We start from the raw sequence: 24,441 nt of genomic DNA on the forward strand, positions 1-24,441 counted from the left end.
CAAAAAAAAAAAAAAAAAAAACTACAGTCCTTTCTGTGTTTGGCATCTACTCAAAAATACTTTAAGCATTAGAAACAGTTAGAAAAATAAAGTCATGGCTTAAACTCCTAACTGTTGACAACATGTTGTCAAGTACCTCTACCCCAAAAATCTGTTGACTTCAAAGGTGAGGAATGTGCTTTTTTTTATTTATTCATCCCTTACAACAAATGGTGTTGGTGATTTTAAGACGGTGTTCTAATTTTTTAACTAAATGTAATGGATGGCGCATCATTTATTGCGGTGGCCATCGATCCCGGGTGGCGTCCTTCTTACGCCACTGCAAGAAGTGACAAGTCTTGTAAGGGGAGGCCGCATTGTGGGACTCTAGTAATCAAAACACCTGACATTTTAAGCCCCCCACAAAATGAGGGATCCATGATTTTAAATTCTTTGCATCTCAGCCCCCCTACATCTTAGCCCCCCATTGGTGGCGCCACTGAGGAAGTGTCACATCGATGGATTCTGTGTCGGGGGTGTCGCAGCACTCTGCATGATAAGGAAAACTGAATAAGTTGCTTTTTCTCCTTGTTGCTTCACATTTCGTCAACCTCTGTGATGCTTTGCTTGTTTCAAAACCATCAACCTCGACTCCCCAGTGTGTGTGTGTGTGTGTGTTTGTGTGTGTGTGTGTGTGTTTTAAACATGTCTGTGTCTCTCTCATATGTGCGCTATCATAGTCAGTCCAAATTTCAGACTCCATCCACACATTTTCTGTCAGCCTATCCTTCCATCTTGCACTCTCATTAAATGTAACCCCCCTCTCTCTGACACACACACTCACACACACGCACACACACCCTCCCTCTCTCTCTCTCTCTCTCTGAGTCTCTCCTTCTTCTTCCTCCGCGCCTCACGCTCCCCTTGCCCGTGGCTATATGATCGTGAAAAATGTGTTTACAAAACTCGCTCTCTTGCAGATCAAACCGTACGGACGAATCAAAGACTTTGGAGGGAGAGTCAGAGGAGAAGCGAGGGAAGAAACAGAGAAAGAGAGATAGAGGGATAGGAGCAGAGGGTGTGGAGGCCTTATAATTTTAAAATTCTCTGTGTGTTATGCCCTTTTTTTCCTTTCTTCAAATACTTTTGTTGTGTGTGTGTGTGTGTGTGTGTGTGTGTGTGTGTATGTTTTTGCCTGCATCTCCTTGGGTAATACAATATCTTTAAGGCCCCCAAAACAACTGTGTCTCGCAGTTAAACATGAGATAATGTAATATTGATGTCTCCTTGTCTTTGCTCTAACGCAATACTGGGCCCATTCTGGCTGGACACTCTAACATGGGCTGATGGTGTCTTTGCACTTAAAAGAATTACTCCGCTCCTGTAATAAATTTTATAGTGATGTTACACAAATATCAGGTCCCAGAAGGATTACAGAAGATGGTGAAACCAAAGCAGTCGAAATTACTCCAAAAGGAGCATCAAGAATTTACTAGAAATGATGCATTATGTTCAGAAAGGCTATATTAGTTTTCATCTGGCTGTCTCATCATTTATTTGGCTGTGGAAGGTGTGCTTTTTGATTTAGAATTTAAAATGATGTCGAGTCACGCTGACAGACGGAGTGCTCTTGGTGGTCATTAGTTGTTGCATACACATGCATTCAAGCTTTAATAAGTCGCTGTTGTTGTGTTTCTTGAGATTGATACCTTACTAAAGTTTATGAACTAAGGAAACACCAGAGACAGTAGAGCACAGGACGAACTTCAACGGCTTAAAGTGATGAAAATGTTCTGCATAGAAAAGTTTTTTATACGTGGCGGCTGGATTAAAACTAAATGTGTTGCTAACTTGAATTTACGCAACTGGAATGAATGTGAATTTGACTATTACTGGTGATGTACTGATGTATTATAATGCAACCGTTTCAACTGAGTTGGGATAAATGTGTGAGATTTGAGTTTAGCCTGTTTGTTTTGTGGACCTTTTCTGTGAACTTAATTTAACTGAACCCAGTTTGATTGCACTGAGTACAATTCAGTTGAACTGATCAAAATTTAGTTGACATCCAAGTTGAACTTGAGTTGAAGAATCATACGAAGCCACAACATCGTGGCACCATTTCCTTATGCTATTCGCTAGCTTGGTCACACACTTCTGTGCTTATCGCTTTCTACAAGTCAACCAGTGTGACCGTGTGGGTCACTCTGGCATTAACAGAATACCGGAGGTGGTTCCCACAGGTATTCATTGAAGATAAGGTTGGACTGCTGTCAGTTGCTTCCATCCTCTACACTCCTGAATTAAGGAGGTATATTCTGATAAATCCCTCTCTGCAGGAGTGAGCAGTGTCTTCTTGGTGGATAGAGCTTAGTGGAGATAGGGGATTGCCACTGGTTGCACAATCTCATTGTGATATCCTTGAGGTCGCCTCTGATCATGACATGTCCTATTTGCCAGTGAGGCAGATGCTTCCCCACATCGTCCCACAGTTTCCACAAAACCTTGTTTGGCATTGGCGGAGTAGATTGGACAAGGATTTCATGGGGACAGTCCAAATATTTAACACAGTAACCTACAAATCCATTTTCTTTACAAATGAGGAACCCTTTAAAGGGAATTAGACCTGCTTTTCAACAGTGTAACATTTATTCCCAACAAAGCATTGCTGTAGCAAAGCAGAAAATCGACCAAACAGAGTTTCTTTTAAAAGTTACTTGTTTTAAGTCTCTCTTTTACTAAATGTCCTTCTACATTTGTGGATGTTATGTAGACTTTGATCAAACTCTCAACATGTCTCATCTTCAACAAAACAAAATCAAACTGCAAGATGAGGCTCAGGATACACTAAAAACAGTGTTTGACCTTCTAATTTCTTAAATACAAAATTGATTTGGTTGCTAAGAATATAGCTGGAGTGATGGCTGAGACGTGTATATGCATGAAATTATTGCAGTGCCGTCCATGTAGACGATCGTAATGACAATGGTGTAGTTTTGTTTAGTTCTGCTAAATTGCAAAATTGATACAGCAGCCTCACAAAAACATCGATTACCTTTCTGTGTCAAAAGTTTGATGGTTGTCAGAGTCTAAAATAACCATACGTTGAAAAGTGGAAGGTATGTAAATGACAGAGGCACAAAAATGAAAGGGAAGGGGAGTGTGAAAAGTGCGCTGGTGATGGGGGGGAAGGAGAGGCGAGGTTAGGTGGGAGGGAGGGGGGCAGACAGACAGGCAGGGGGAGCGATTATAGCAGGGTTTATGTATGAGCTATCGATTGAGTCGGTGGTGACTTCTTGAGTGGTTAATTCGGGAAGTGAGCGCGATATAGAGAGTAACTCACTGACCAAAGAGGGAACGGAGGGAGGGTGAGTGGGGGGGATAAAGAGAGCGAGATGGACAGGGTATGATGTGGAAAAGGAGAGAGACAGAGACTCAGATTTGCGCATTTCCTCAGTTAAAAGTGTGGAAAACACTAATTGTTTTACAAGGAAAAATGCTGGCTCTTAATGACTCGAAGGACTCCACACATACGTATCCTGTTTGTTTAAGAATGATAATAAACATCCTTCTTTTCCTTCTCATCCTAGTCTCAGGACACAAAAAAAACATATTCTCCATGTAATAGTTTTATTTTCTATTTAAATGTGATTAATAAAAGCTCTATAGGAGAGAACATGAATAAACTTTAACTTTATAACATATGTTTTTATTCTTTTGTAAAATGTGTACTTCGTTAAGGTACAAGTACACCAAAGATTGCCACAGGTTCTTAGCTGTAACGTGAATATCCAAGATGAACAATATTACTTATTCGCTTTAAATCTCCACACCTGGCTCATTTACAGCAGGAATTTGGCCTGTTGAGCACTTGACACTTTTTAAAAGAACCAAGCTACAATATTCACCAACAGGCATTTGACCATGTCAGATGAGGAAGATATTAGTGAAAAGTTTAATGTTTCTGGATATGCTTCGTCATAAGCACTTGTGTTGATCCCCTCCTGAGTTTGTAGATTTAGCCTCTTACAAAGATGTCATTGATCTCTAATTTTTATGGTATTTTTTTTTTTTACTTACAGGATATTTTGCTAACATTCGTAAAAAGGGTTTAAATCAGGGTTAGAAATTAAATTGCATTTGATTTAATGAAATGCAGTTTTGATCCACTTTGTTTTATTCAACCATCTCCACCACTGGGGACAAGACAAAAGTGTTGTCAAAGGATGTTATGGACAAGATTGGCAAAACCACAAAAGGCTGGAATGGACTACAAGACCATCAGTAAGAAGTTTGTTGATGAGGACGCCACTGTTTTTACAATAATTTGAAAATGGAAGAAGTCTGGGACAACAGTTACCCTCACTGGGGTGTGCCATGCAAGATATAAAAGATGATTTTAAGAAAGATGAAATTGCAGAATTAACAGAAATGCAGTTTTCCATGATCTCAAGGCTGCTTGGATCATATTACCAACTAAGAACGCTTTGCCAAAATGAATCGAGATCCCGCAGTGGCGGCAGAGTCCCCTTGCTGAAAAACCCACATGCACAGTCCCATGTGAAGTTTGCCATTGGACGTGTGGATGACACATAGAAGGCTTGTGAGGAAGTGATGTGGTCAAATGAAACCAGCATTGAGTTCTGCTGGATCAACTAGAGGCAGAGAAATGATAAATATGAACCAACCACATGATCAAACATGGAGGTGAAGAGAATATGCTTTTGAGCCAGGTCCTCCGCTAAGGAAGGAACTTCAACTCATCAAGGGAACGATAAACAGGGCCATGAACCAAAGAATATTGGAGTAGAACTTCCTGAAGATGGGTCATATTTGGGTCTTTCACCTTGAAGCCAGTTCCAGAAAAAAAAATCACTGGAGGGAGTGGAAACTTTGAGCCGCCAAGTGACAGCTTTGAAACTTTTGGAGAATTAAGACAAATGGACCAAAATACCTTCTGAGATGTTTGCAAACCTGACCTCTGTCTGAGATTTTGGTTGTGGATGAAACACTTATTTCACTCAATCAAATAATGTCAGGAAAACTTACAAATTAACCTGTTGTTTCAAATAAGTTTATCCACAAAAGTAAAAATATTATACAATCTTGTTAAATTGCCATCTCCTAAGCATTCCCACAAATTCTACAAAAAATATAGATTCTACATGATCATAGCAACATTTCACACAAAACTACCTGTTAAAACTGAGGTCTCAATATCTCCACCTTTCTTAAATGAGAATTGTTGAATTTTCCCTTTATTTTAATCTTTTTACATTAAAAACTTAAACATTGTTCCATATGAAAAAGTTGATGCAGATTACCCCTTTAGATAGAAACCAATAAATATTGCAGATGAACGTGTGTTTTTGGTACAACAACATGACATCATTCTGTTCTTGCAACTTGTTCATGACTCATATTCCCTGCGCTAAAAATATGTTTTTTCTTGTGTGTCCCAAAAACTAAAGTGGGTGTCCTGCTGCAGCAAAACAGACCAATTACCATTTTTATTCTTATGTTTTTAAGTTATATTCACTTTTGATCCACGAAAACACTTTCATTTAAATTTTTAAATCTTAAAGAATACTCTTTTTTTTTCCCCTGAACTTTGAGGGGGCTTTTCTAGACCTAACAACTTTAAACATTGTAACCAAGTCCAGGACTAAACCGCCACCTATTCTTCTCAATAGGCATGAATTTAAGCCCACAGGACACTCATCTGCTCCCTGGAAACAACAGATGGTTCCCTCTTTCTCGCCGCATCACCTTGTCTGAGGAAGTCAAAATAATGAAGAACAGCAGCAACCCGACAAGGACACACAGTGGCGTGTGTGCGCGCGCGTAGGTGTGTGATAAGTGCGCGCGAGAGTATCACACTTGTGCTTGAACGTGGCGTTTTACCATGCACCTCTCATATAGCTTGTTTGCTCTTAGGATATCCTGCAGTCAGGTTCCTAAAAGCTGCGGTGGGCTACGTGGCGTTTACGTACACATCACTGGGAGTGCGTGCGTGTGTGCGTGAATGTGTGTGAAGGTCAGCTCGCCGGCACAGTTTCTTTTCCTATTTCTCTTCCCTCTCGCGCAGGTTTTGATCTCTCAGCCGCGAGATCAAAGGCGCTCTCTGGCTATTAGTCAGCGCGAGCCATTGATCCCTCATCGATCCACGTTAGACACAGCCGCCCCATGAACACCGCGCGAAGCTCCCCAAAGCTCCTCCCGCGCGTCGGGAAAGAGAGAGAGAAAGAGGGAGAGAGAGAAAGAGAGAGAGAGAGAGAGAGAGAGAGCAAAAGGAAGGAGGTGCAGCTGGTGTGTGTGTGTGTATGTTTCTACTGGCTCGGGTAGATCCAAACTCGAGCTTTTTCTTTGCCGCGGGACATGAAACAATGAGGCTCGAGCCGGTTTTAATAAAGCGCGCTTTCCCTCCTTTCAACTCTGGCGCGAGGCGGACGAGCCGGCAGCGGAGAGCGATCGATAATTAATGACGATGAATAATTTAACCCTATCGATTGATACTTTTTTCTTCATCCTTTCCCCTCCTTATTTTCTTAAGGCCGGCGTTCCATATCATACCAATGTACCGTTTCGCGCGCTTCAACATCCTCATCCCCACTCACCTGCTCTTCAACTTCTTGTAGGAGTTCTTCACCTTTCATGAACATCTGAGAAAACAAGTTCCTTTATTTATCACAGGCTATAGCTTATATTTATGAACCCAGTTGGAGTCTAAATTTCACCTGACTTCGCTACATGAATAGTAATGGCTTTTGAAAGACTTTAAAATATATATTTAGTATTTTTAGCAATCTTCAAAGTGATTTTCATACCCTGTGATATTAAACCTGAATTGTTCTTCGAACAATTAAAAATGCAAGGAGTCACATTGTTATTAAATGACCTCCTTTGCTTTTATGAATCTAATTTTACACCCTATACCTACCTGTGCATGCTTAACAGGGCATTAAAGGCGCAGTAGTCACCAGTTCAGTAATGCACTGTTGCAATTCATTGCTTTACAACGTAGATCGTGTTATAAATCGTACCCATTCCTTTGTTTTTTGTTGTTTTTTTAAAATTTGACTTTAAATTGGAGTTGGTTAATTGATTTTGCTTTAATTTGGTCATATTATATACAGCTTTCCACACACCATCCTCAACTCTATGCACCTGCTCTTTAACTTCTTGTCAGGAATATTAATCATTGGAGTTCAGATAGATAGATAGATAGATAGATAGATAGATAGATCTCTCAATCAACTCGGTGTAATTTTGCTTGCTTTTCCTGAAGACAAGGTGCCCACAGTATGATCCTGCCACCACTGTGCTTCAACAAGGATATAGTGTCCAGTGATGTGAAGAGTTAATAAAAGAAATGGTATTTGATGAATTTATTATGTAATTCAGAGACTTTAACTAAAACCAAGCTGGCTTCACAGTGTCATTTCATTTTTAAAACCAGTATGCTTCTGGTATGAAGATTTTTAAAGTAAATCTTCATACTCAAACCACTGCCATTGTAGCAAAGTTTTGTTAAAATTTTGGTCAGGAAGTTTCCTTTCACATTGTAGGGTCATACGTCTCCCTCTGACCCCTAGGTTTAGGCAAATACTTCCTTTCAAGAAAAGAAATAACCTTAAAAATTATATAAAATATTTATAATCTTTGCCTAAAAGTGTTTTCAAAACACTTAAAGATTCAAGGAGTCCTTATAAAGGAATACTTTTTCTTTTTGTAACTAAATCTCAAATCCTGACTTCCTTATTTGTTTGTATTCAATTAAATCAATACAAGCAAATTAATGCTCACTTGTGACAATTGTGGGTTAAAGCCCGTTTTCACAACAGAACTGCATATTTTATTTATTTTGATATGTCTACTACAAGAAGACAAAACATAATCTACTTTTATAAGGAGAAAATAATATTTTTCCCCTTTAAAGTGAGGAATTATTTGCTGAAAATATGGTAGACATTGACTTACAATATTCTACAATCATGTTATGTTTTGTTTGCTTGTTGTAAACATGAAAGTGCCACATATAAACTAAGTCTTAAAATCTTGTTTACGAAACATAAGACAACTGTCACTCAGTGGCGAGATGTCTCATTATACCTTAGTAAGACCATCTTCTGACAAAAATCGTTTTTGCATTAGCTCTTTTGGCTTTTATTGTTATTAAAACACCATTTATGTCTCTCAAAGGCAATCATCTGCAGGCTTTGTCTATAGAAATTAGAACAAATTATGTTTGGATACAACGAGGCCCCTAAAGACACAATGTAAAATTGATTCCTTTCGAGGTTGTTTGCTCAATGTGGACACAACATTTGTTCAGTCTTTGTGTTTTGGTGTCGATCAGGTGCTTCCATGATTCATAGATCACTGATAAGTGGCTAAGCAAACAAAACCCCAAATCCTTTGAAAATGATTAGGCACTGAATTGAAAATGAAGGGAAAATCAGCCATTGTCCAGAGGAAATACCCCACCACTCCCCGCCCCCCCTAAAAAAAAACCTTGTGGACCATTAAAAAGATCACATTAAAAGATTATCAGAAAATCCATATTGCTTTGGAAGAAAAGTTTTCGAAAGAGGACTTCTGCATGCTACTGTATATACGCAAAACTTTTTAGCTTCACAAAGCTGGGTATTTAGGCATGTGTTCTTGTTTGTATGTCTTACCGTTCCGAGTAGTGAAGAAACAAATGGAAGAGAGGAGCGGCCACAACAGCGACCTGACAATCATCGGCAATCCCTATAACCACTGTGGCTCTGTATCTTTCAAACTGAATTTCACTGGCTGGTGTTCTGACTGGGCTGTGCTGTCAGATGATAGCCCGTCTCAGTGTGAAGGACTCAGTATTAGCTCTGCCCCTGCAGTGTGGAGTAATGTGCGCTCTGTGGGAGAGCGGGCAGAGAGCCTCGGCGCTCCTGTAACTATACATCTTGGTTAAATACACTGACAGAGCTGCAGTGCTGCCTGTTCCCATTACAGCAACTGCACTGATTCCTCTCCCTTTCATATGACAGTGTGATGGGTGTATGGATTCATGATACAAATGAGTGATCATGTGCAAGTTTTGGTACTGTAGAAGTTGATAGATGAGCACCTTGACTCGTACAGAATGTCTTTGTGTAGTTTTACTGATTAAACTCTTTTCTGCTTAGAAGATAGAAACATGAAAGCTGTTAACTTATCCATTGAAACACTATAAGCTGTCTATTTTTGGTGATTTAGGTTTGAATCAAAGCAGTCTTTTTTTTTAGTATTTTTGAAATATTTGAGGTTCTTAAACTGGTTTCGGTTTTCTTGAGGGTAAAGTAAGTTTTTGCTGTTGATTTTCTTTCTTTAAAGAAGTCTGTGGGCTTACATCTATATCAACTAATGAAGGTATTATTCTTATTTGTTAAAAAAATAAAAGTTCCTCTCTTAGGCTTATGATTTAGATTGAGTTTTTTTTTTTTTTTTTTTTTAAACAACCTTTTTTCAATCCAAGTATGAAAACCTTAATGGTACAACATACATAAATGATTCAATATTAATATGATGCATACATCTTCAGTATTGCTGCACATTTTTAGAAAAAATGTGGACAAATGAGAAGGACCATAAGCTACTATACCTGCAGCATTGACTTTTTTTCTTTTGCGTTCGGATAGACGGTTTCTATTCCTTTTCCCTGAACAACCCCCTTCCTCCTCCTCATCCTCCTCATCCTCCTCCTCTTTCAGTCTTCTGTCTCTCCCCTCCTCGCATCTCCTCTCTCCTTCTCTCCATCTCCTGTAACAAACACATAGCAGAGTCCCTCTGTTCTTCCACCCCGAGGCTGACCAGTGTGTCAGAGCTAACCAGGGAGAGGAACAGAGAGAGGGGAGAAAAGCGGGAGAGAGGAATTGAGAGGGAGAGGGTTCAGTCGGGCCTTTTTCAGGGGCAACCGAAGGAAAAAAAAAGAGGAAGATGAGACAGATGTACAGAGTCCGTTTCATCTCTTGGAAAAAGAAAGCAAGAGAGGCCAGACTCTTCATGCTTCTCACAGTTTTCTATCTTTTTATATCGCGACCCATCACTCTTTCCTTCTTTAGACAGCACTGGAGACACAATGTTGCCTGAATGTCAAACTGCCCCCCCTTTTCTCTGCTCTACCCCAGTCACTCTGCAGAATTTCTAAACAGAGTTACAGTATGTTTTCCCTTCGTACGCTCGTCAGTGGCCTACTAACCTCAGCTGCACAAAGTACAGCAGCTCCTATGATGGACCCAAACATGCACACCCCCCAAAAACTGTCATCAGTGTCAGAGAGTCTGAGGTCAAAAGAACATTTTTAGGATGTTTTAGATATCAGAATTTGCATTGTGGGTTTTAACAACAATTCAAAAGCAAGTTTCAGTTTAAGTCATACACTTTCAAGATCAATTAGAATGTCACTTTAAATAGGTCAAAGGTATGTATATCTAAAGGTTTAAACAACCTTAGACCTGAGTTTTGAGACAATTTGTTGGATTCGTTTGGTCATGCTGCAGTTTTCTTTTTTTTTTTTTGTACCAAAGGTGTATTTTTACCTCCTCTTTGGATCTTTTTTTTTTTTTTTACGTACATTTGGGTTAACTTGGCAAATTTAGGCAAAAGAAAATCGTTTTGACTCAACTTGACTTCTTTGAAAAGTTTCTTATTTATTTCAAAGGTATATGGTGTCAAGATGAATGAATTTATTCACATCTGAGGCTCTAATAATCAAGACTTTATCAAAAAGTTTTGTAAAAATCATCTTGCAGACAAAAATACTGGCACAGACAATTCTTAAGTAAACTGATTATAAACAATATCCACAGTAGAACATAATAGTAACAGCATCATGCTGTGGAGTCATTTTTCAGGTATGGATATTGCAACATGTTTGGATTCTAATAATTATCTGACTTTTTTTGGCCATTTATTTTTAATAAAATTTCCATCTGTTTGGAGCAACCATTTTCAATTATGAGAGACATCTTAGGAAAGTTTTTAGGTGGATTAAAATATCTCAACTATCCATTTTTTTTCCCTTTTTTTTAAAAATCATTATTGATTTTTATAGTGTATAAATAAGACCTGGATTTAGTGTGCCTTTAGATTGTTTTTGTTACCCAAGAGATCTTATCCTTATGAATATGTAAAAAATACATTTAAAAATTCAACCAAAACTAAGGTTAACCTTTCTATATTTACAGGCAACATAGCTAATTTTCTTTGTTGCCTAAGCCAGATGTTGTCTGTCATGCATTTAGGTGAGTGGATTTACTTATGCGATGTGGAGACTATCCCATCTGCGCTGCCACTTTAAGGGATCCAGACCCACCAGAGTAAATACAAGGATGGTACACACTAAAAGTTCATTTCCACTCAAATCTTTGAACCACTTAACATGACGCAGCTGCAGGTTTTGCATCAAAATCCAATAAAATACGTCTAATATGATTGCAATGAACTTTTATATTTGAACTTTAGAATGAGTCCAAAAAAAAAAAAAAATTAAAGTTACTCTGTATTTAAAATTATTAACTTGTTGTCCTAGTTAATCTTCGTCTTGTGGTGTCTTTAAAACTGGCACAAAATTACAAAATAGCCTTTGACCCCTCAACCTTGATCTTCCAAGTTCTGTTTGCCTTTGAACTGTTGTTTTGCCAGGTAACAAGCACATTGTGTTCTGTTGCAAGCCGTATTACCGAATGTGTGTGACTCATCATCCCACCGGAGGGTCCTGAGCAGTAATGATCTGTTTGCCGGCGCCGGCGCCGGCGTCTCCCTCACGACACGTGGACCACCGTGACTGAGTGGAAAAAACTGGTTTGATTTTTTTTTTGTTTCCAAGATGTGACTGTGTACAGTAACTTGGTGTCTCTATTGTGCATATTGCCACACTGCTAAGTGTGTGATCCGTCATCCACGCAGGACTTATTGGTGACCTTTTGTGTGGAAGGGGCCTTTTGTTTCGGCCTGTTGTTTCCTCAGCCACTCTGCTCAAAACAAAGTGCTTTGTGAGTCTTTTTTGTATGTCTCTCCTCACAATCAGCACAGTAAACAAAGTGCATTCTCACTGTCTGCTCAGAGAGATGTGTGTTAGTGTGTCAGTATTGATTCAGTCAATATCTATGGGCTCCATGTCTTATTTTTGTGCACTGCCTCTCACTGTTTGCGTGTGACGGCTACCTGGATACTCGCACATTTTTGCAGAATCTGTTTGAGACTGTGAAATCCATTACAATCTGCGAAGGCCTGCATCTGACAGTCTGTGTATGCATGTGCAACTGTGTGTGTGCGCGCGCGTGTGTGTGTGTGTGTACGAGGAACTGTATTCCCTTGGCTGCTAGTTATAATGTTTCTGGGGGTGATGGGGGGAACTTGAAAGCCCTGTGCTGCCCAAATCAAAACTAACAAGGAAATGATGGGGGCTCCTTTATCTCCTCTCTGGCCTGGGGGGCCGACAGGGGCAAGAACAGGAGACTGGGCAGGGAGAAAACAACGAGAGAGGGAGGTAGAGATAGAGAGAAGGAGGAGGAGGAGAAGGAGGAGGTAAGGGCAGCCTGGCTTCCTCTTTGATTTGTAAAAAATGCATTACCTCCGAAATCAAACGGAAAATTACTGCGGCGAAGCAAAACACACAGAGTAGGAGCAAAAAGGAGGTGGGTGGGGCAGGAGGGAAGGCAGGCAGTGAGGTAAGGCAAGACAGTGGATAGGTGTGTGTGAATAGAAAGGAGGTGGGAAACAGGAAAGGAGGAGTCACCTGTATAGATATGCTGCCGGATGGGGGGGGGGGGGGGGAAAAAAAAAAAAGGGTGGATGGGTATGGATCTGAGGTGGTGCGTAGGTGGTTAGAGAGGTAGATGGAGAGCCCCCCGACTGATAGGAACACATGCATATGGTCCTCTGAGGAGACGGGTCCATACATGCTGCAGACCATGTGAATATGGCAAATGAAAGAGATGATGCAGTATTGATGACCTGCAGCCCACAGGGAAGAGGAAACTTATAGATCACTACCTCCGACACAAAGAACCTTCCATCTTTCTAATGATCGCACTTTGAAGCAAGGAGTCCTTCAAATACAGTTTATTTGAAACTAGTACTCACGGTGCTGGTTATAAATAAGACTCTGGATATCGCATGATGTCATATGCAAAACGAGCCACGTGACAAGTCGTTTTTTTGTGAAGGCATGCAGCAGCTGGTATTAGAACACTTTAAAAATGAGAGCAACACTGTGTGCAGACAAAAAGAATGACGAGAAAGTTAAAAAAAAAAAAAAGAATGAGCGAAAAAGGTTGCGGACAAAGAAACGAGCTTGAGCACAAGGAGAATGAGGAGCAGAAGAAGGGCGAGATGGGCCACGATTTAAGGGCTACAGAAGCGGGGCGAGAGCGACGCCGAGGCTGATAGAGAGAGAGAGAGTGAGAAGTGCCTGGAGTTAGCAATAATAATTTATACAAACACACCTTAATAATTCACGTTCCATTTCAATGCTGGAGGGAAAATCCAAAATTCACAGAGCATAATTAAATAGAGGCAGAGAGAGAGAAGAGACGAGACGAAACGGAGAGAGGCTAGCGTTAAAGACACCGGCAGGTTCGCCTCTTCCATCCAAGCTTTTGTGAAACAACCCCCATGAAACGGCAACGTCCAGACCTGATCCAGCGCTCGACACTGAATCCTCCTCCACGTCTCCCGCCTGCAGACATCTCAATGAGCTTATTTGGCAGGTGTTATCATTGTGCTCTCTAATTTAATAAAATGTTGCAGGTAAGATTGTATTAACGGAGTAAGAAGATGGTCCTGAGTGACCTTCAAAAGTGTTCTTAAGTTTTAAATAATTAAGCCCTACTGACGTTCATCTACAAGATCAAATCAAACAAAATGATGAGAAATTTCAGACATGTCAATTACAAAAAACTTTCATGACATTTTGCTCTTGCTTATTAATTTGTTGGGTTATTTTTTATGGTTATTAAGGATGTATATATTTTTTTATTTATTTTTCTCTCATTTAATACAATTTTGTGAGAAGTATTTTAACTTAATTAAATGCAAAAGCTTGCAGGTTTGTTTCTGGTGGCGTCCCAATCAGAGAACCAGAGATCTTTGCAAGTCAAATACTGACAAATCAGTTTTTTTTTTCCTTTTCTCATTAATTGCATCAAACAAAAAAAAAAAAAACTCCCACCATTTTTTTTCTACAAAAGCAATCAATCAGTAAAGCTTTTTGAGATTTTCAGATAAAGATTAGGGACAAATAAGGTTAAATTTGTCATTCCTTTACTTTCTGGGTGTGTAAATCTAAAAATGTGAAACATTCAAAAATATAAGACAGAAAATAAGAAAATGCTAATTTACTATGAAATTGTAGATTATCCTACACTGCACTCTCAGACCTTATGGCTTTTTTAATGATGCCTTCTGTCCTACAACACTTTTGCTGCAATTTGTGATAATCTCAGATCTTTTTTCTGTATTTTCCTTTTTTTTCACGATATCTATATAACAAGTCGTCTGAAAATGCATCTTCTGGCCCTCTCTAGTTGTGGCAATTAAAACAAACAGAATGTCTTACTAAATGACATAACTTGTGCCAAAATGTTGCAGATGAATAATATAATCTCACTAACATACAATTGAGAGCTGACAATGCAAATAGTTTTAGAAATTCTTAACGTCATAGAATATTCCCTCTAATACACACTTAAGTATATTTTACTGGGGATTTTGTGTGACAGATCAACACAGAGAGTCTTATAAGTGTGAAGTTGAAGGAGATTGATTAACGATTTTCTATGGTTTTTAAGCAGATAAAATTAGAAAAATGAGCCTCTTTGGGCGTATCTCCACCAACTCATCTAGGGAATGACATTTTTAGAAATCCTTCGTTGTAAAATGACTCAAGTTCAGTCAGATTTTTCTACCGGAAGTTGAAACAAGGCAAAAAGGTTCACGACTTTTACAACCTCAAACAGGTTTTCTTTCAGAATTTGCTTGAATTCAGTTCCATGCATTGTCCCATGGAACTGAATTACCTGTAAATGTTGACGGAAAATCATCCTCAAAGTATTATGTAATAATTTTGTTTAGATTAGAGGAAAAGTAGCTGTTTCAGCCGTTTGGGGTTCAATTCTTGCATGTTTTCCCCCTTGGTTCTCTGCCTAATCTACTGCAAATAAAGGTCACCTTTAAAACCTCTAAAAATAAAAGTCTATTAACATTTTCTTTTAACCTCATCATGTATCACTTTTGTTGGTCTATCAGAAAGAAAAAAAAATACATCGTATACACTGAAGTTTAGAGTTATAATGTTGCAAAATGGAAAAAAAAAATAAGGAATTTGAATCCTTTTAGAGGTTTATTGTTGTGTTTTGTTCAGATTATCTTCTTAAAGAGACTTTCTCAGAGCAGTTCTACTTTTTAATTATTATTTTAGCTTGAAATTCAAGCTAAAATATTAATTAAAAAGTAGTTCACCCAACTTCCAGCTGAAAGTTGGGTGAAGTTTGTGAATTCTTTATATGATGGGCATTTTAATCCTCAAATCATCATAAAGTCATCGTCCACAGCTCCGTTCTACCTGCATATCATAAGAGAGCATTAATCTGCCCTCTTGGTTTTTATATTTTGTAATTTATTTTGCACTTTCTACTTTTAAAAAACCCACAGAGATCAAGCCAAAACTCGAACATATATGTTTAAAATACTATGTATGTATTTTTTTTTTTTAATGTGATGTGCTTCGGCTGCTTTTTGGATGCTTTTTAAAAAAATCTGTGTAATTCCTGCGGTTGAAAATACACTACAGGGATGTCCACCACGTTGCATCAGACACGGCCTCAGGTGGCTGTACAAGATCACATCCATCAAACACCTTATCTCAACCGAAGACATATGAAACATAACCTTGCTGTATTTCACATCGATTTGAGGTGCCGTTTTGAACTCACGGCGCTTCTCTAGACCCTTACGCAATATCTTGATTTTTACCAAAGTTGCTGCTCGGCTGGCGTAAACTTTACTAATAGTAAATATTCTCTCGTGTTTGACTGCTTCTATTTGCAGAAGATGTAAGAAAATGCATGGTTATTGTTGTTACTGTTTCAGGTGTTGTGGAGGCATGGACTGCAACTGCGTCAGCGATCTGCTGCTCCCCCCGGTGCCCGCCCTTTGGACGCCAGGTGAGTCCGATCCCTGTCAGTCGAGTTTTCTCCACATACTTTGTGGCAAAAAGTTTTTCCTTTAAAAATTAATAAACAAAAGAAAATATTCAGGGGAAACCATCCGAGTAAATTTATGCCCGATTAACCAAAACCATCATCATAAAAAAAGAAAATAAAAATCTTGCTGAAAAACTCTTCAGCAATGCTGCAGACTCTGGTGGTAATTGGCTCTGTGTCTTGTGTTTTTACAAGGCTACTTACAGCCAGATTCACTGGCAGCTGATGCGAGCTCCTCTATGATGTGCATACAGTTGGCTGTTAAAATTCAGGCCCAGGCAACATCAACCAAATCTCCCCCAGCGAGCTGTCATCATCCCACTGACCAATCTGTTGAGGCTAGAGGGCATTAGCACAGACTAACATTGCTCAAGGCACGTGCTGTGATATTAAACACATCATCCCTCAGCTCCATCACTCATCAGTCATTCAGACAGCAATCCCCCCCTAGCGAGCAGCGGGACAAACGACAGGCCTTAACCTTACCCCTCCTTTGTTGTTTCTCTCTCGCTGCCTAGGGTTCGCCTTCCCGGACTGGGCCTACAAGCCGGAGTCGAGCCCTGGTTCCAGGCAGATCCAGCTGTGGCACTTCATCCTGGAGCTGCTGCAGAAGGAGGAGTATCAGGGTGTGATCGCCTGGCAGGGAGACTACGGGGAGTTTGTCATCAAGGACCCAGATGAGGTGGCCCGGCTGTGGGGGATTAGGAAGTGCAAGCCTCACATGAACTACGACAAGCTGAGCCGGGCGCTGAGGTACGTCTGTATCAGATTGGTTTATCGCCCCACCCCCCCACCGGCCCCCGCCCCCGGTTTACATTATTTGTTTACTCTCGCCGAGCTTAATCCTCACTTAGCGCCTCTCTTTTTCATGTCGGCGAAAATAGAAAGATAAAGGTGAGACTTCTCCAGGGGAACGTCAATACCCTCAATTTCTCCTTATCAGCTGACATCCTAATGGAAAGTTCACCATTGAGCTGCAAAATAAAAAAATTCAATAGGGATTTCAAAATTAAGCCGCGGTGTGGAAATCGCTTGGACTTCCCCAGGAATGGTGAAAACACTCAAACTTGAGGAGCAGCTTACACCCCCTCAATCGCTCATAGTTTTATTGTGCCAACGCCCACCACCACCCCGACTTGTTTCACCCCATCCCAATTTGCCCCCTCCTCCCCCCCCAATCCCCCTCTGCTTTCCTTTGGCCCCTTGTTAATGGGGGCTGTCGTCAGAGTCTAATTGTTATGAATTGGCTGGGGCCACAATTAGCCTTCTTAATTAGCCTCACTTAATTGCTCAATTAGGGGCCAAGGCACAATTGCCACGCAAAGCAAAACATGTACACATCATTGCGCTGGGGTTCAGCCACTGTGAATACATGCTGATATGAACATTCTGCTGTTTTGTTGATCGAGTGCGTCTGCATAATGAGGAGCTTCATACCCACGTTTAATGCTGAGGCTGTGTTTCGCACTCTGACTGTGATCTGGTTGAGACAAAAGTATTCCTTCAACAGTCGCCGGAATCTCGCGATAACACGTCTGCAGCTTTTTTCACCCAACATCCTGCCTTCAGCCCTGATTTCTCAGCTCCTTTACCTGAGCCAGATGGCTTCTTCCCCCCACAGCCCCGCCGTTGATCAGCTCAGCATTCTGGCACACTGTGCACAGTGACACCTCTGTGGGTGGTAAAGGAAACTGGCATGACGAAGGTTTGACATGCCCGTCGGGAGACACCGAAGGTCGCTACCATGGAGATTGCTGTTGTTTTGTTAATCTGCTGCTCTGTGGGAAATGCTGACAGCTCCTCAGTGTCTTATGCACAGTAGTCTCTGACAACAAGGCTCATTGTTTAAAGTACAAATTCAAAATATGTTTTGTTATTTAATCATATTACAAGCTAAATTCTGACTGACAAATGGAAGTGATGTCAGTTCTCTAAAGTGACTTTGGAGATGTTGGTTGGTTCAAATGGCATGTTTTCTTGTCTTTCCTATTTTGAAGTTTGGTAAATTGTAAATCTACAAAAATGTAGGGTTAGATATAAATAAAATGCATTGATATCTGTAGGAATTGCTTATTTATTTTCTGGTTGGAGAGCTTACCTTGGTGAACAGCTTTTATTTTATCTTATTTTAGAAGTAGTTTAATTTAGAACAATAATTTCTCACGACGTTTTTCTAGCAAATGAATTTACTCAAACTGAAAATTAGAGGAAGATAAAATAGTCACACAATTTTTACATTTAAGAAAAATGGCATGACAAAAACAGTTCATATCCTCCTCTGCAGTCAGTGGAAATAGCTTTATATTAGCTGTATTTTATTTTTTGATGAACTTCAAGTCATCAGCTCTTTAGTTTTGAGTTTAGAACTAGTGCTGTCATAGCAGTGCCACAATGAAAACACCTATAAATCTGAAACATATTTATTTATTTATGAAATAGACTAGAAGAAATCCTGGGAAACTGAATAATTATTGAATATTGTTAATAGAATTAATTAACAATAATTTAGTTTGTTTTCTGCCGAGACAAAAATGTTGGTTGCTTTTCTGTTTTTCTGACTGCTTTGATAGTTAACTCAAACTCTGAATTGGTTTGGTTATTACTGTTGAATAAGCTAAAAAATATATAAATATATGCTTTGATAGAATAAAATACACTTAAATTTAAAAACTGTTTTATAAACTTTTGTTTTTAACTCTTGAACCTCAGAAAAAAGATTCAAATTTCTACTAAAAACTGTGAAGCCAAGCATGGAAAAGTCTCACATTTTGACATATGAAGCTTTACAAAACCCTGTTTTAAGTGTAAAACAGTCTTGAAATGAAAGGAAATAGTTTGGTTGCACTGTATGTCAGGAGTTCAAAAAGATCCTACATTTTGATTTTTTTCTGGTTTTTGTCTTCTATCCACTGAGAAAAAGTTCACTCAAAAAAACACATTGTATTGAATAAAGGCAGCAAGACGTGAATTGATTTGAGAAAGGAGATGAATAAAAACAGTGGGAAATCAGCATACCCCTTTGCCTCACAGCACTAAAGCTGTTTACTTATTCTTTGCTTACAGTGAGGAAACACAAAACCTTGATGCGAGCATTAAAATAATCCTTCCCTCTCCTTTTCCTTTTTCCTTTATCCTTTTCCACCTCTCCATCCATCCCTGCATCAATATCCTCTCCTCCCTCCTCTGCAGGTATTACTACAACAAGCGCATTTTGCACAAAACCAAAGGGAAGCGGTTCACCTACAAGTTTAACTTCAGTAAAGTGGTGCTGGTGAACTACCCCATCCTGGACATGGCTAACTCTCCCTTCTTTCTGGCCCAGAACCACTTTAACGGGGGCTCGGCTGCTCCGGACTGCAGCCCAGAGGTACGAACGGTAGGACGGAGGGCAGGGAAGGGGATTCAATGTGTGTTGGTGTTTCTATCAGCTGATAAGCTACGGTACTTTATTTAAATGTATATAAACGATCAGTTTCATAATCAGTCCCATAGCCTTGGTATTACACTGATTAAGATTGATTTATTGTTATTAAGCTGATAGCATTTTAATTATTGCACTAAACTTACTGTTATCTAGAATTGAAAGTATTTTAAATCAAACTAATGTAATAATTTATACCTCATCAGTTTTATTATTATTATTATTATTATTATTATTATTATTATTATTATTATTATTATTATTATTATTTTATTTTTTTAGGTTTACCCTAAATTTGATTTTTAATACCAAATATTGATTTTAGTGTAAAAGTTCTGCAGAACCACTACAATGTAACAAGACTAAAGAGCGCACACCATTGGTCAGATGAGCTGTTTATGTTCTGGGAAAAAACTCGACGTTCTGACGATCCCTACATCTTTATCTATGGATATGCAGAGCTGGATGATGCAAAGGAAAAACAAATCAAAACATTTTGAATGGGTTTTAAACAAAAGTCGATGAAATCAATGAAATGCACAAAACAAACAACAGCATTCTGTGAAGCCGATCAGGTCGAGCTCGTACTCTTGGTATCTTGCTGGTTCTGTTTTGCTCAATGCGAGTCTCAGAGTTCAGGAACTGGGAACGAGGCGGCTGCTGCAGAAGGAATAAGGACCGGATCAGCCAATCGTAGGCAGACTTTGGGAAAAGTGCATCCGCGTCATTCTCCACAGCTTTTAACAGCAATGGATTCTATTTTTTTACTAAATGTTTTAGACTCAGGGAAACATGGAGAATGATAAAGGTTTCTGTAATCATTCTGTCAAACCAAATCAAATCTATGACTCATACTTATTTTTGAATTGTGTTTTTTAAACAAGAAAAACAGATGATTCATACCTTAACATACACAAAGACAATCATATCAAACTTGTAAACCTTTTAAATGTAAAATATGAAATATTTTATTATTGGACAGGTCTTCAAAGTAGCCTAGCTGTTTTTATGACACATCCATCCAAGCTGCAGAAGAGAAAACAATCTCCTTATAACTTTGTCAACATCAAGAAAAATTATTTCCTTCTTATCTATTTATAGTTTAATTTTTTGAGGGTGAGGATCAAGGTGTATAATCCATATTATCCAGACAGAGTAGTAATTTCTGTCCTGAGTAATTCAAATGTGAATTTAATATTACTTTCTAGTTGTAAAATGTATAGTGCTGACAATGTGAAAATAATAGTCAGACATGGATGAGCCAAAGGAAATATTAGCGGAGCGGTTGGACCTTATTGTTGTTGATAAAAGTCCCACATTACATTATGAGGGAATGATATACAGCTTTGGACTGGCTCTGCATATCAGGCCATAAAAAAAATGTTTTTATTTTAAGGAATAAGGACGCCACCCAGGAAGCGTCAGATATGTGTTTGTGAACACAACAGTTTTTTAATTGAACGTGAACATAAATTTGCACAGTGACAAATCTGACAGCTCGGATCTAAGCTTACAAATTGGGAACAAAGAAAGAAACAGTAAAATAGAGGCAAACGCCTTTCTTTGCTCTTTAATTTTTTATTACCAATGATCCATTTCAGGTAATCGAAGCTCACTCTTGTAATTTTTTGCTGTTACGTTTCTTGCTGCCCTCCTGTGTATTTTCTTTTTACAAGACAATGATAGCGCTCATCACTCCCATCTCTTATTTATTGTCCTTGAAGCTGGGGATAATAGCTCACATCTCAATGAGCCCTGAGAGACTGTTGCATTGTACTCAGATTTATTCTATCAGAATATAAAGTTAGATGTGTAATAATTTGGACAAAAAAAAAAAAAAAGCTTTACATGTATTTCAAAATGTTTTAAATCTGTTAGAAAATTTTCAGGCTATATATATGCAGCACTTTATTTATATGACAAGCTTGAAAATAACAAAAGTTAAAGCGCATTGAAATCAGGTAAGAACTAGAAAGTTGGAGGGAGAATCATCCATCCTTCGTCTGCACCATCCCTCAGATGGGATAAGAAGTTGCAGACTCTGAAGGAGACATGAGGAGGACGATCTTAAGTCGCCCTTAAAACAAAAGAAGACGTTATCCCTCTCCTTCTCTCATCCCCGTCTCCGATGGTGTATCCATCTGTCATTGACTGAAAATGAAAGAAATGGGAGAGAGAGAAAGAAAAAGAAAATAAGCAAAGGGGCCATGTCAGATCAGATCAATAGCGGGTCATTAATGCGGTTTGTTAAGCAACGCAGATCTCCCAGCTTGGAAGTACAGTCTCAACTTTCAAACTTGGTGACAGATACTATCGATCTTGCTCTATGCAAAGGGAGAGAGAGAAATCCCACCTTTGTCCCTTTGATTCCAGAGGTTCAGCTGTTACACTTTAACTTGTCTCCCACTCAATCACGTTTTGAGAAAAAAAAACAAAAAAAAAACACTGATACACTGACTCACACTAGCTCTCCTACTTCCTGATTGCGTCCTTTTTACTCAAACTGGCCCACAATCCTTCTCTTCTTGTCGTTTTATCCTATGTCCCCACGATCTTAATCGCTGGTCTCCACTTGACTCTGTGTTTTTCCAGCCTTTGAATCTCTGAGACTCTGCATCCCTCTTCACAATGAGTCCCAGGGCGTCCCCTTTTATCCTGTCCTTGCTGTGACTGTGTCACTGTTTGCATCACACCCTGTAGGGTGCTGCTGTCAACATTTGACTTTACACTGTACAGAAGCAAAGGATGGGAATTTGTGTACTCAGTTTAGCATGCTACTATGCCTTGCCAAACTATTCACACACCCTTTGACCTTTTTCCTTTTTTAAAGCTTATTTTACTGGGATTTTACGTAATAGACTGATACAAAGTAGTTCATAAAGTGTTTAAAAAAAAAAACGTTTTCTCTTACTAATCCAAACTTAAGTGTGGTAAGCATATCAGTCATGAAAATACATTTCCTCCTTAGATGGTTCAGTTGCTGCTGTTATTTCACTCTTTAAGATTTCGGACCAACAAACTAATTTTGATATAAGACAAAGAGAGTAAATTCATAATGAGGGGATTTAATTTGTTAACAGAAAAAACACTTTCAAGTCTAATCTGGTTGTAAATATAAGGCCCTTGTTAAATAATGAATTATCTAGGATTTGCCACTGTTTTCAAAGCCAAGTTCAGTTTCACAAACCACATGTCGCCATGGTTACTTAACTACTTCATTACTTAAGTATGACCTATATTGAAAAGTAAAAGTAGGCCAAAAAGATTTCAAAAGGCATTACCTCATTCCCCGATCCAAACAAATTCAAAAACTGATGTGAACCATAGTCAAACCTGATCATATTTATTTTTTACCTCAACTTGGATGCTTTACCTCAACTGGTGGTGTCATAATTTCTAGTTTGTACCATAAAATTATGAAATAAAATGATCATTATAAATCCTTTATTTATACAGGAACAATTCCTGTGATTCATTGTCTCATTTTAAGCTCAAAAACACACATAAATCTTGATGCAGGACGATGAGCCAAAGTTCTCCAGTAAGTCCACCTTTGAATGGCACAGAGAAAACAAAATAAAGTTTTTGGAACGGCCTAGACAAAGTCTGGAGTTAAATCTGATTGAGAAACAACCTTAAACAGGCCATTCCTGTTATGCACACACACACACACACACCCACACACACACACACACACACACACACACACACATATATATATATATACATATATATATATATATATATATATATATATATATATATATATATATATATATATATATATAACAATTATGCAAATAAGAGTCAAAGTTCCTTCAAAGTTATGTAAGATGTATTTAATTTACTCTGGTTTTCTCACATCTGACTAGATGAAACGTGAAATGTGGCAAAAAAAAACAACTAAAAAACTAAAAGAACAAAAACAAGAAATCTGTTAAAAGACAAACAATTTTCAACCGTGCTGTAATCGGCACAATGTATGTACAAAGAGCTGGTAGAGCTGGTCAAATGTTTAAAAACGATGTCAATTTTCCTTTCAGTTTCACAAACATTCGCTAAAGTTTGTCTATAAGAAAATAATCCAAATTAAATAAAATTGACGTTTGTTTTCGTAACATCACAAAATGTAAACCAAATCTTAGAAATAGTTTTGAGGATATTAAAATATATACTAACATTGTTAAATCAAATTTCATATTTGCGGATCACAGCTATTTCTAAACATTTTCTTCTCCCTTCCTGTTTCCTAGGCCATACAGTCCCTGTTTCCTCGTCTGCCAGACAGCGGCAGAGGAACGTCCCTGTTCGATCGGGGCTCCGCAGCGCCGGGACCTGAAGGAGACAAACTGAGACTGGACACGTTCCCTTTCCTCGGTTCAGGTGAGTCGAAGGAGATACTTCTAACGCGAAATTATAGCCGTTCCAGAAACAGTTGAATTTGTACTTTCAGAAGAGAAAAGACCGTAAACAAAAGGTAGGAGGTGCAGGGAGAGAGAGGAGGAAAGCAGAGTCGGGATTGAGGATATAGAGAGGCATGAGCATTTATTGTTAAAGGAAATAAGAGCGATAGCTGTCCCACAGCAGCCTGCAGTGAGGCTGTGCTGCAGGTGAGAGAGAGACCAGGTTAACCTGTGAATTATGCAGGCAAGCAGAGGTAAAGAGACAAGACCGAGGTTGAAGAAATCATCTTCCTGTTTTGAGTCGTAACTTTGCATCCTCATCTTCCTTCTTCTATGCACACAAGTGTCAACAAACGCTGCGCGGATTTGCGCCTTATGCATCTGATTTTGCTCGCATCTCTTTTCTACACAA

At 38.9% G+C, this 24,441-nt stretch overlaps 1 protein-coding gene across 3 annotated transcripts in view; it reads left to right on the forward strand.

Moving 5' to 3' along the window:
- Nucleotides 1-24,441, forward strand: part of erfl1 (Ets2 repressor factor like 1) — a 61,927-nt gene that overhangs the window by 34,088 nt on the left and 3,398 nt on the right. For 2 of the 3 annotated variants that reach the window (XM_015052957.1, XM_015052964.1), the window contains exons 3-6: nucleotides 16,093-16,166; nucleotides 16,724-16,958; nucleotides 19,395-19,581; nucleotides 23,880-24,009. In XM_015052957.1, coding sequence (XP_014908443.1) covers nucleotides 16,106-16,166; nucleotides 16,724-16,958; nucleotides 19,395-19,581; nucleotides 23,880-24,009 — 613 coding nt within the window. In that variant the 5' untranslated portion in view covers nucleotides 16,093-16,105. The remainder of the gene's footprint in view (nucleotides 1-16,092; nucleotides 16,167-16,723; nucleotides 16,959-19,394; nucleotides 19,582-23,879; nucleotides 24,010-24,441) is intronic. The other variant, XM_015052970.1, reaches the window with a different exon arrangement.

The sequence above is a fragment of the Poecilia latipinna genome, unplaced genomic scaffold (genome assembly GCF_001443285.1).
Source record: "Poecilia latipinna isolate Pla-1442-1.1 unplaced genomic scaffold, P_latipinna-1.0 Scaffold54, whole genome shotgun sequence".
In the NCBI taxonomy this organism is placed as follows: Eukaryota; Metazoa; Chordata; class Actinopteri; order Cyprinodontiformes; family Poeciliidae; genus Poecilia; species Poecilia latipinna.